The 11745-nt window shown below is 37.3% G+C and overlaps 1 protein-coding gene across 1 annotated transcript; it reads right to left on the minus strand.

The window, feature by feature from the left end:
• Window positions 1-670: 670 nt before the first annotated feature.
• On the minus strand, window positions 671-5293 carry paqr4b (progestin and adipoQ receptor family member IVb). Its single transcript, XM_057359328.1, has 3 exons — window positions 4971-5293; window positions 4065-4283; window positions 671-1098 (listed from the first exon to the last, which is right to left on the minus strand). Exons 1-3 carry the CDS (start codon window positions 5134-5136, stop codon window positions 671-673), a joined length of 813 nt encoding a protein of 270 aa, XP_057215311.1. The 5' UTR covers window positions 5137-5293.
• Window positions 5294-11745: the final 6452 nt, after the last annotated feature.

Genomic DNA, 11745 nt, shown 5'->3' on the forward strand with positions numbered 1-11745 from the left:
CGAAGTGGAACATCATTAGTGCCGACATGAATACAAATCTTAGAGTATTTATGTTTAGCATTAGCCAGCACTTTTAGCTTTGATCTAATGTCAGACGCTCTGACATATACATTCAACTATGGTGGCTGGAGCCTCTATTTCCACGTTCCGTAAAATAGAATCACTGATAACCAGGGTCCTTGTGACAGGCGTCTCAACCGGCGTGTTGTTGAGGGAGGAGAACCTGTTCGAAATGATAACAGGAGCGGGAATGTGGTGCCGCGTTTCCTTACGGCCATGCCGCCTGACAGTCACCCAGCTGCCCCGCCGCATCGGGTCTAAATGTCGGAACCGCGTTGTGTTAGTAGGCCTAATAAAACATGATCGCAAATTTCAACTTTGTCGACTTGAAAAATTAACCTGTCTTTCGTAGCTTTACCACATATAACCATATGATGCCCAAAATACTCTCCATGTTGGTGTCTCATCCTGGCTTATTCTGTGCATTTGATTACATAGGCATAATGGTTCCCATGTAAAATGGCGCTAACAAAAAAACTTTTGTCATACCCCACATATACGATGGTATATCTCACCATGCCACTTGGTTTATGGGCACAGTTCTTTGTAATGCTGCAGCTGTGCAGCATGAATTGTCTAGATTATAGAAATATAGGATCCAGGTATATTATTAGGGACAATGAAATCCCTTTAACCAGGTTAAATCCTCAAGCATGCCCCAGTGTAAGTACACGATAGAGAGGATGACCATGATGTGCATTATTTGATGACTGTTACACCAGTAGTCAAAGCGTCCAGGGCTGAAGCACTCAGGCAAGCGGGAAATGTTGACGAGCCCTCCAAGCAAGGCAAGTGCATCCATACTGAGGTAGAGTCGTAGAGAGGCGGGGCTTCCTCTCCCTGCACCAATTAGACGCAGCATGAAGAGAACAAAACGAAACAGCGCCTGCCAGGCGAAGGAGCGCAGACGGTGCATGTTACTTCGCGCCCTGAGCGCACAGTACACACCGTATCCAGATAAAAGTAGATGGGCTAACATCGCCACGCAACGACAGAATGGGTAACACAGCAAAGTGATGTAGATGATCGGCAGAGCTCCTGCAAAGAAAACAAGCAGTGGTAAGTAAAAACACAAACGATAAAGGACAAGGTCACTCAGAAATTTAGAAATTAGGCTACCCTTACCATTCCAAATGTATTTGACTTACAGTGTTGTGAAAAAGGATTTTACCCTATTTTATTGCATAACTGTAACACTTGTCTGACAAAGTAAAGCAGGCTAAAAGATAAAAAGCAAAACATCATGGCGAAATCAAAAAGATTCAAGAACAGATGAGAAACAAAGTAACTGACATGCATCAGTCTTTATAAGGCTTTGGTACACCAGAACCACAGATGAAGAAAACTTGCGACAGTGATGAACCTTCCAAGGAGTGGCCGGCCTACCAATATTACTCCAGGAGTGCATTGTTGACTCCGTAAGAAAAAGACTTGGCAAAAATGGCATCCATGGGAGAGTTCCAAGGCGAAAGCCATGTCTCATCAACAAGAACGTAAAGGCTCATCTCATATTTGCAAAACAACATCTTGATGATCCCCAAGAGTTTTGGGCAAGTATTCAGTGGACTGATGAGACATAAGTCAAACTTTTTGAAAGGTGTGCGTCCCAATTCATCTGGCATAAAACAAACAGCATTTCATTAAAAGAACATCATACCAACAGTCAAACATGGTGGTTGTGGTATGATGGTTTGGGGCTGCTTTCCAGCCTCAGGACCCATGTATGTCTTGCCATAATAGACGGAACAATGAATTCTGCACTCTACCAGAAAATCCTGAAGGAGAATGTCTGGCCATCAGTTTGTGACCTCAAACTTGAATTATGCAGTAGGACAATGATCCGAAACATGCCAGCAAGTCAATAAATGAAGGGTTTGAATTTGTCAAAGTCCGGACTTAAATCCAATGGGGTATATGCACATGGAGCATATGCGTATTTCCGTTAAAATCTCAGCCAGCTTTGTTACATCCGGCATACGTAGCATCCATAAGGAGCAATGGCGTTTTTCACTCAGCCGCTTCAAGATGCACATACTGTAAGGATTACGGTCAACGACGTGAGTCAAATTATCCAAACACTACGGCATACATCGACAACCAAAAAGGAGAAGCACTTCAGGCTATCCGTTTCAAGCTACATTTACAAATATGAAAAAGCTAAATAAACGTACACTTACTTGATTACAGTGACACATTGCAATTCTCAGCCGTAGTGCAGTCGGTTCACTGAAATTTGAACGCTGTCTTACTAAAAAACATCATTATTGCTTGGTGAAAAAATACCTCAGCGCTATGGAGCGGAAGTGGCTTAGCTGGCTGAGATTCCAGCGGAAGTACGTCATCGCCCTATGTGCATATACTCCATTGAGATCCTGTGGCATGACCTTAAACAGGCCGTTCATGCTCGAAAACCCTCCAATGTGGCTGAATTTTAAAATTCTGCAAAGAAGCATTCGACAAAATTCCTTCACAGAGATATGAAAGATGCCACGATATGTGTGTGTGTGTGTGAGATTAGCATGTTATGTTTACTTGGCAATATTAAAACCAAATAAGTAAATGCCGATATAATGCGCCACCTGTTGCTATTCTCCATTTTGTCTGACAATCAAACCATAGAGTTTAACCGGATGCGCATTATGCAGTTTTAAAAAGTCCTTCGCACAGTACGTTAGGCTCGAGCTTCGATCTTTATTTTGTTACCTTTATTCAGAGTTACTTTCACATCCTGAATATATACTTCAAATGCATATTGCAGACACGTCATTTTTTTCCAGAAATGATTCTTTAACAACGAATATTCTTTAGTGCAGTGGGAGCGCTTTGGCTGATGTGGGATATTGAAAAAGGGGGCGGGCTTTGCGAAGGTTCAATTGAGCAACAATTGCAACAATTATGGTGCAAGCCAACAGTCTCACTGGAATATGTTTTGTTATGATTTGATTTTTCCCCTGTGAGAAAGTAGTAAAGTAGTCCTAAATTACACTACCATAGTAGGAAAGATTACAATGGTAGTCAAAAGTGTCCCAGAACTGTTTGCTTTCCTACATTTTTCAAAATATCTTCAACAGGACAAAGAAATTTATAAAGATTTGGAACAACTTGAGGGTGAGTAAAAGTCAGCATTTTCATTTTTGGGTGAACTGTTCCTTTAAGGACTAAAATATTATGCGGCAATAGGGTTGTACGGTGTACTGGTGCTATGGTAGCATCGCGATGCTCAAGCTTCAAAATATCTGCGATTTAAACGGTACCGTCAGTCATCTTGCATATATGCATTAATGTACATTTGAACACTTAAATCGGCTTTTGTGAGGTGTTTCTCTCCTAAACTAATCTTTATTTTGAATGACTCGGATGAGATAATGATTCAGTGAGTCATTCATTAAGGCTGTGTCCGAAATTGCCCCCTAACCCCTCATTCACTTTTCCCTACATTAGTTCACTGATATAGTAAATGAAAATAGTCTCATTTGAAGTAGTTTTCAAATAGTAGCTTTACTATTGACTCCAGTCCGTTGAATTCTTAGAAAATAAGGTGTAACGACGTGTATCACAATCTCGGGGTGTGCATTATTTTCTAAGAATTCAACAGCCCGTCGTCAATTATTCCTTACTTATAACAGTCATGTGAAATATCAAGGACACCCAATTGAATTTTATACACATATCAGGACATAATAAAAACTCATCTGGTCCATGGCAGGCATTAAAATGAGGTAAACACAACTTCAGACACATGACTTACACTGCATCATTATTTATGTAACAAAATTTAGGCCAAAATGGAAAAACCATGAGTGAAAAAGTGAGGACACCCTTATTGCTTCCATAGGAGTTAAGAGGGTAAGTAATGGTCAGGCACTACTAATCAAATGCTTTTGATTAACTGATCATCAGCAAGTGTGTGCACCTTTATTAGCAGAAGTTTCCATATGACTGCAAGTACATCATATCGGGAATTGCCCTATAAAAGTCATCAATCTAAACTGAGAGTTGCTCACCAAGAGTGTTGACTAGACAGACGCCAAACATGTCAAAGCACAGCAATGTGTCGTAAATCGGTGCTCCACCCTCGTGGTTCATAAAGAGATGATAGAAGACTGAGCAGAGAGTCGGAGAAAGACAAGCCAGATAATGCACCACACCGATCCACCATTCATCTACATCAGCCCATGGAATACTCACAGGCAAAAACAGCAAAAAACAGAAGAAGGGAATACCTTGTGAAAACAAAAAGGAAAGGATTACGATATGTTATGATATTGGTTTGTATGGTGAAATAAAAAAGTTTAATCGAGACGTGTGTCACCAAAATCATTATTAGCACTAATGTTCATTACATAAGACAAGCCTTTACTGTATATCACAGACACTTTAAGGTCAAGGTTATTAGAGACATGCAAATTATAGAATAATTACAATAATTCAATATAATAATGCCAAATACAATGATTAACAAGGATTTCAGACATTTTTTTAAAAATACAGACTAAATTGTTTTCTTTCACAATCCAAGACAAATATGTAAAAATATAGCTTAACCTTCTAAAATAAAGTCCTACAGCATATAACTTTTACTCGAGGTGTTGGAACATTGATAACAGCCATTTTTACACCATCATTTCCACGACAGTGATCCCTTAAAAGGATTAGATGTAATCCCGTTTAATGCTATTTATGTGCTCTTGTGAAGTGTGTTACAGGATGATCAGCAGAGAAAGTCGTCCTAAATGACAAATTTAGGAGATTCAGTATCCCCCCTCATCTCAGGAATTGTTCCATTGGTAGAAAAATGCACTGAATTATTTAAAACCACAGATTCTTTGCTTAGCTTAAGTCTCAGTTGGAGGTTATGCATGTTGAAATTTGCTAGACATAGAAAATTAAGCAGTTAGTTGTTTTCGTACCATGTGTATAGATGTTTCCCAATTCATTGTGCAGATAGAACAAACTTCGCAGACAATCTCTGTAAGTGGATAAAGGCCGGTATCCTGTCAGGACATACTTGTTGAACTGAAGATGTGGCGGTGAATTCTTAAAATCCAGAAGTTTTGGCCCATTAAAATAAGACATAGTGAGAGGAAGAAATAAAACGATCAGTTGTCCTTGACCGCCCACTTGACCTTGAAAGACCTATTCTATAATCTTAATCCGGCTGCAAAGACATCGTTTAAAGCAATGTTTTACATAGCATTAAAAAGTTCTAACTCTGACACCAGAGACCCATCATCTTAAAAGTGCCAGCAGGTAGGTAGAATAGCAGTACTTGTGGCTTGCAGAAAGGCTGTGGGCCGAGTGACTGGTAATTAGTGTTATAGCCAATCAGCAGCCAGCAGTTGGGCTGAGCAGGAGTCAGCTCATGGGAGATTAGAGTTCTTTAAGTCCAACCACTGATATATTAAAAGACTTGGACACATGATTGTTCACCGTCATGTTAAGATGTGGTGATTACAATGCCCCCCAAAAGGTATTTTAGACCCCTTAATGTATCAGTTTCATTGCATTAGACAAAATATCTGAAGAAATCATGGTAGTGCAGGCAAAAATGCCACTATGCTGCAAGAACCAGTTGCACTTTTCTGTGCTATTTTTGTAACCATACCAAGGCAACCTATTTATACATTTGTTGCAAATCCAATGCGCGCACAGGTGTTCTTACAAAATTAATTGATAGACCAAACTACATTGTAAATACCAAATACAATATTAAATAGACTATATACAGTATATACTGTAAAACTTTGCTGTAGTTTTGCAGCAGGTTTGCCAGTAACTTACTGTAGATTTAATTTACAATCTTGTTTTAAACATAAACTTACCTAGTTCTTATATTTTCTTTCATGAAACAAGACTAAGTCCCTTTTCTTGTTATGTAATATATCGTAATTTAAGAAATTTTAAATATTTTTTTACCTTTCATAAACGCTTAGGAAGAATGACATTTTTTCTCTTCTTGCTCATTTTGAATCTTGAATGTCAAAGTGCTTTAATTATTTTTAAGTAAATCTTAACTCAAATTAAAAACTGTTCTAATAGGAAAGTAATTACAGTAAATCTACAGTAAGTTACTGGCAAACTGCAAACAGTTTTATATATATATATATATATATACACATATTTGTTTGTTTTTTTATATTTGGTGTTCATTTAAACCTACCATGTTGTGAAAATGTTTGTGTTGTATTTAAACATGTGGTCAAGATAATACTGTCTTACAATTCAATACAGTTGGAATGCTGTGAACACAAAGACTGGGTTTAAGGTTTATTTTACGTATTTAAAACTGTAAAAGTCATAGCACAAAAAGAGATATACATAAATAAATAGTTCCGGTTATAGCAAAAAAGTGAAACATTTTTGTATTCAGAAATCCTGAGCAAAGATTGACAAAGAGAAATATGTAATCTGCAGTTGTAGTCAATATAAATGTAAAATGTCATAATTTGTGCATGCAACCATTTATTGAATACATTTTAAATAGGAACTCTTAATTGACTGAAAATACATAAACAATAGAAAACAGGTTAATTACAGAAAAAAGTAATTAAAAAGAGAAAAATATACAACAGTTCACAGAAACAAAGTGAAGATTCAACTTTACTCAGTAAAGCCACATTTTGATCGAAATGAACTGGATCAATTTGTCCCAGAACCTTTTACCCAGGAACATCCCTCCTCTCAGACCTGTTGCTGTCTGCGTTTTCATTGCAGTCTAAAGAACTGGTCTGAAGCTTTATTTTCAAATTATCCTGAGGGGAGAAATATGAATAAGTATATTACTCAGAATACCATGAATATGATATCTTAACAGTTCATGTTTCACACATACCTTGGTATTTATTTCCAAAGATTCCTTTCAAATTATGTTTGCCTTCCTTTCCTCCTAAAAAAAAATGTTACAAGAAGGAATTTAATTTGACAGTTTACTGTAGAATTACTTGGCAAACTGAAAATGATTCATTTGGTCACATATTTCGACATGGTGGCCGACACGAAACAGTCCATGTGTGTTCTCATGCAAGTACATCATTTTTTAGATGTCAAAGTAAATCTCTAGACACTAAAGCTCTCTAGGTGTATTACCTGTCTCAGAGTTGCCATGCGGGTGGAAGTGGAACTTGAGGTGCTGTTGGATGTGGATCTGCTGTGGTGGTGCTGGCTGCAGCAATAAAGTGGGAAATTCAGACTGAGGGGGCACAGGTGAAGCAGACACCTCAGACACAATGTCAGGCACCACTGAGTCCACATGTCCTGTGACAAGTGCAAGGGGGGAACCCTCGGGTGAGTCAAATGAGGTGACAGCGGGAATGTGACGGACGGGAGTCTCAGTGGGAGCAGCAGGGAATGAGACAACTGCAGGAGAGACAAAACAAATCGCAACAGAGAACACGATGAAAACAAGGCAAGGAATAAAGAAAAAAAAAACATTTCAAGAAAGTAAAACAAAAAACAAAGTTAGAGGTTTATAAACAAAATGTTAATGTGGATATCAAATCAGAAATGCGACTGCAGAAATAATGATAAGCAGCCAAATGAATATCTAAAGCTTAAGCATTTTAAAATAAATATGAACAACACATTTCACATTGCCCTGTGGTTTTCCATTTTAAATATATTACTGTACACAAGTCTTTTATAGTGTTAACTTTTTATTTACCCTCCGGTTGTATTCTTTCAAAATCATCCTTTCCTGCAACGAAGAGAGTAAAATATGAAGAATGTCAGTATGCACATGTAGAATAATTTTAACATGCAAAAACACACACAAACACATTTGGTTAAGCATTGTCAAAAAAAATGTGTGTACCATATTTGTCAGTGAATTTTGTAGGTGGATCTCCCGCTGCCAGTATCACAGGATCATCAGGCTGGGGTGGGACCTCTCCTTCTCCTAAATTAACCATAGACAAACAGAACAACCAAGAGTTCAGTGTTAAAAGAGTCACGTATTAAAATCTGCTTCCCCCTGCAAAAGGCGTGGGAAATGTCCTATTAAGCAATTCATCTGTGCTGATATAGTGGGATTATAACAACTAGTCCTAATAAGCGAATCTGAAAAACACATTCTATAATGGACAAAATACTCTAAATGCACTTTGTCACGCTGGATAAAAGTGAAAAACGATACATTAAATGACAAACGTAATGGTACCTGTAAATAAATGTCTTAAAATACTGTAGTAATGGAGAAACATGACTTACCAAAATGGTCAATGGAATTTTGTCCATCAATTACAGGGCCATGGGGAAAAGCCTCCAGATTTCTGTTTTCTGTTTTTATATATAAAAAAGGCTCAATGACAGAAATGTAATGCTATATATTATATAATAATATACAATAAACAATGATGTTACAATTAATTAATGTTAATTAATTAATTCCATACATAATGTTATGTATGGAAATGTCTTTACCGTCAACAGACTGGCCATCCGTCACTGGGCCAAGGAGCTCATATGACACAGCAGGATTACCTATAAAAAACACTAAAAGGTATTTTATTTGAACTGAATACTTGAAGCCTTGTGGAACAATTAAGGTTTTAAAACCAAGTACCTTATTCTTTAGACATTTTCATTTTAAAATATCTTGATAAAACAATTATTATTGGTGCCGATTAATGCCCAAAAAGCAGTATGTAAGAGAAGTTTAAACTTCAGATGAATTGGTTTAAGACAAAAGAAAAAAACATATAAAGCTGATTGAGATTTTCAATTATAAAATGCTTCTGGGTCCCAGAGAGAAAGGAGGGACATACTAATAAGTAATTATAATACTAATACCCAAATTTGCGTCAGTCCCATGGCCAAGGGGCTGACCACCATATGGAAAACCCTCGAATCCTGAGAGAATTAATATATATATATATAATTATGTATAGCCTTAATCGCTGTAACAGTTCAATATAACTGTTATAACACTTGTTTGATAAAAAGGTAGTTAAAATCTTAACAAAACTTACCATTTTTGCCAGAGGATTTTTCACCACCGTAGCCAAGCGGCTGTTTATTGTAAGGTAACCCTCCAAATCCTGCAGATACAGATGATCATATTATTATGTATTATACAGTGACAAGAGAAAGTATGTGAACCCCTTGGACTTAACTGGTTTTCTGTAGTAATTTGCAATAAAATGTGATCTGATCCTTATCTACAGTAAGTCACCAAATTGGACAAACACAATGTACTTAAGCTGATAACCCACGCACAATTCTTACAATACACTACATTCACAGTGCTGCAGGAAAAAGGGAACCCTTAGAGTTAAAGCTGATCAAACCTCTTTTCGCAGCAACAACATCAAACAATGGCTTTCGGTAACTCAGAATCTGAAAAATCTGTTGCCTGTTAGGTCCTGGCAAAAGCCAGAGTATTGTAAATCGGAGTACTGTGGACATGATTTTCATAGTGAGATAGCTTCAAAGAAATTTTGTGAACAGCATCAGGACCTATCCATAGGCTTTGTTGATCTTTTCAAGGCATTCGACACTGTTAATCAGGAGCTGCTTTGGACCATCCTTACAAAATTTGGTAACATCTTGTCACAGTTCCATGAAGGGATGATGGCTCATGTGATTGGTGGTCAAGAGTTGTAGCTTTTAACCAGTTTTTAACAAAAACCTTTTTAACCAGATCCTAGACGTCTTGGGGGCCCTAAGCAAACTTGTGAGGGGCCCTTGTACAAATAATTAAAATTAGGCCTAATTAGGCCTAAACAACTGTAAACTATAAGAAATAAAAATATGAACTCAATTAACACACTGTAACGAATGAAGAAAAACATTAAACATTAAACTGGGGGTTAATTTTATACTATAATTTTATAAATATGAAATTAAATACAAATTATGATTGACCTAACGCGTGGCTCTGGAACCATCTAACTGTTAAAAAAACTGTAACACGCAAACGCTATGTTTTTACTACTACATTTTACATTTACTTTTATGTATTTGGCAGACGCTTTTATCCAACGCGACTTACATTGCATTATACTATACATTTGTTTTTATAATCATAGTATATGCAATCCCTGGGATAAGTATTAAAAAGGAAATTTCCAAACGATTCCTCTAAAGCTAAATGCGCAAGTTATAAAACTAGTGTCTTGTTTACAAAAGTGTTTTTGATTCAGTACTCAAGGGGGTCCCCTGGTGGTGCAGGGGCCCTACTCAACCTGCGTAGTCTGCGTATAGGAAGGATCGGCTCTGCTTTTAACGTACGCACTGGGGTAAGACAGGGATGCATGCTGGTGCCTGTACTTTTTAACATCTCCCTCCTATGTGTCACAAAGCTTCTGCCTGTTCAACTTAAAAGCAGCAGTGGGATCACTGTTGGCTTCAGGTTAGATGGAAACCACTTAAATTATTAAGAATTACAAACTGACATCGAGGTCCCAACAATACGGATCCTTGAGTTGCAGTATGCTGACGACTGGCTACAAAACAATGTGTGTATGCATGTATGTGTGTCTACATTTATACCGTACATGTTTATATGACTTCATTAAAAATACACCATATTTCATACCTGCTTTAACATTGTAGGGTTTGGTTCCATATTGATGACCATCATTACCTAAGAGAAAAACACTGAAATGTCACATACACTTGTGCATCCAGAGTTAACTTTACCTCCTAACCTCCTAACAAAACACACACACCCATGCTATAAACTATTTTTATAATTTAATTGAGCAAGACAAGCCATACCATATTTTTCAAAGAGGTTACTTTGGTATCCATGGGGGGAGTTAGCAAATGCTCGTCCCCCTATGCCTGTTAAGCCACAGAAGGGACAGGTTGAAAATGGGATAATGACAACTGACATCAGTATCATGCACATGTAAAACACATTTACCATATTTAGTTTGAGATTTTCCTTCGGATCCCAATCCTTTTGGTAGCCCGCCTTGAAGACCAGCTGTCAGAGCCACAGACAGAAAAATATTTACATACTATAATGAATTTCAGATGACTGACTGCTAAGTTGTAACCACATTTTAAACATTTGGGGGATCGTTTCTTTGAACACAAAGTTTCTGTGTCTTATGGTCATCTCAGTTATGGAAACCCTTGACTCCATGAAGTTTAAAAAAAAAGTTTTTTTAATTTTACTGAATTTGGTCAAGCCCGGGTAACATTAACAAATTATGACACACCCACATGAAAAAACGTCAGTATACTATATTATTTACTTATGTAAACTGTAGTAAATGTAGTAGTGAAAGCGCCACTCCACCCCTCCCCTTCGAAGCATTTGGTGACTGCACATGCAGTACTAAGTTAAGTCGCGTTTCCGATTCTTTGCCGAAGGAGATAACATATTTACCAAAGGCGCAGTTAGAGCAGTTTGTCCGTTTAAGGCTACTGTAGAAACTAGCAAACTAGTACACTAAAGTATTAAGTGTACTATTGTAACTGGTTTATTCTTATTTTATTCCTATATCTTATTTATTGGAGAACTTCTGTGTTTCTAACTGTACCGAAATTTTACCGAAGTGTGACTTAAAAACTGAGGTACGACCGAACCGTAAAATTTGTGTACTGTTACTCCCGTAGTATATATATACGTAATATATAACTATTACATACACATTATCAATTATTATCAGTATTAGGGCTCTCAATAACACTGCCTCACCATATCCATTGCCAAATTCTGCACCTGGGAAAGATCCA

This window comes from Triplophysa rosa, linkage group LG18 (assembly GCF_024868665.1).
Source record: "Triplophysa rosa linkage group LG18, Trosa_1v2, whole genome shotgun sequence".
NCBI classification, from domain to species: Eukaryota; Metazoa; Chordata; class Actinopteri; order Cypriniformes; family Nemacheilidae; genus Triplophysa; species Triplophysa rosa.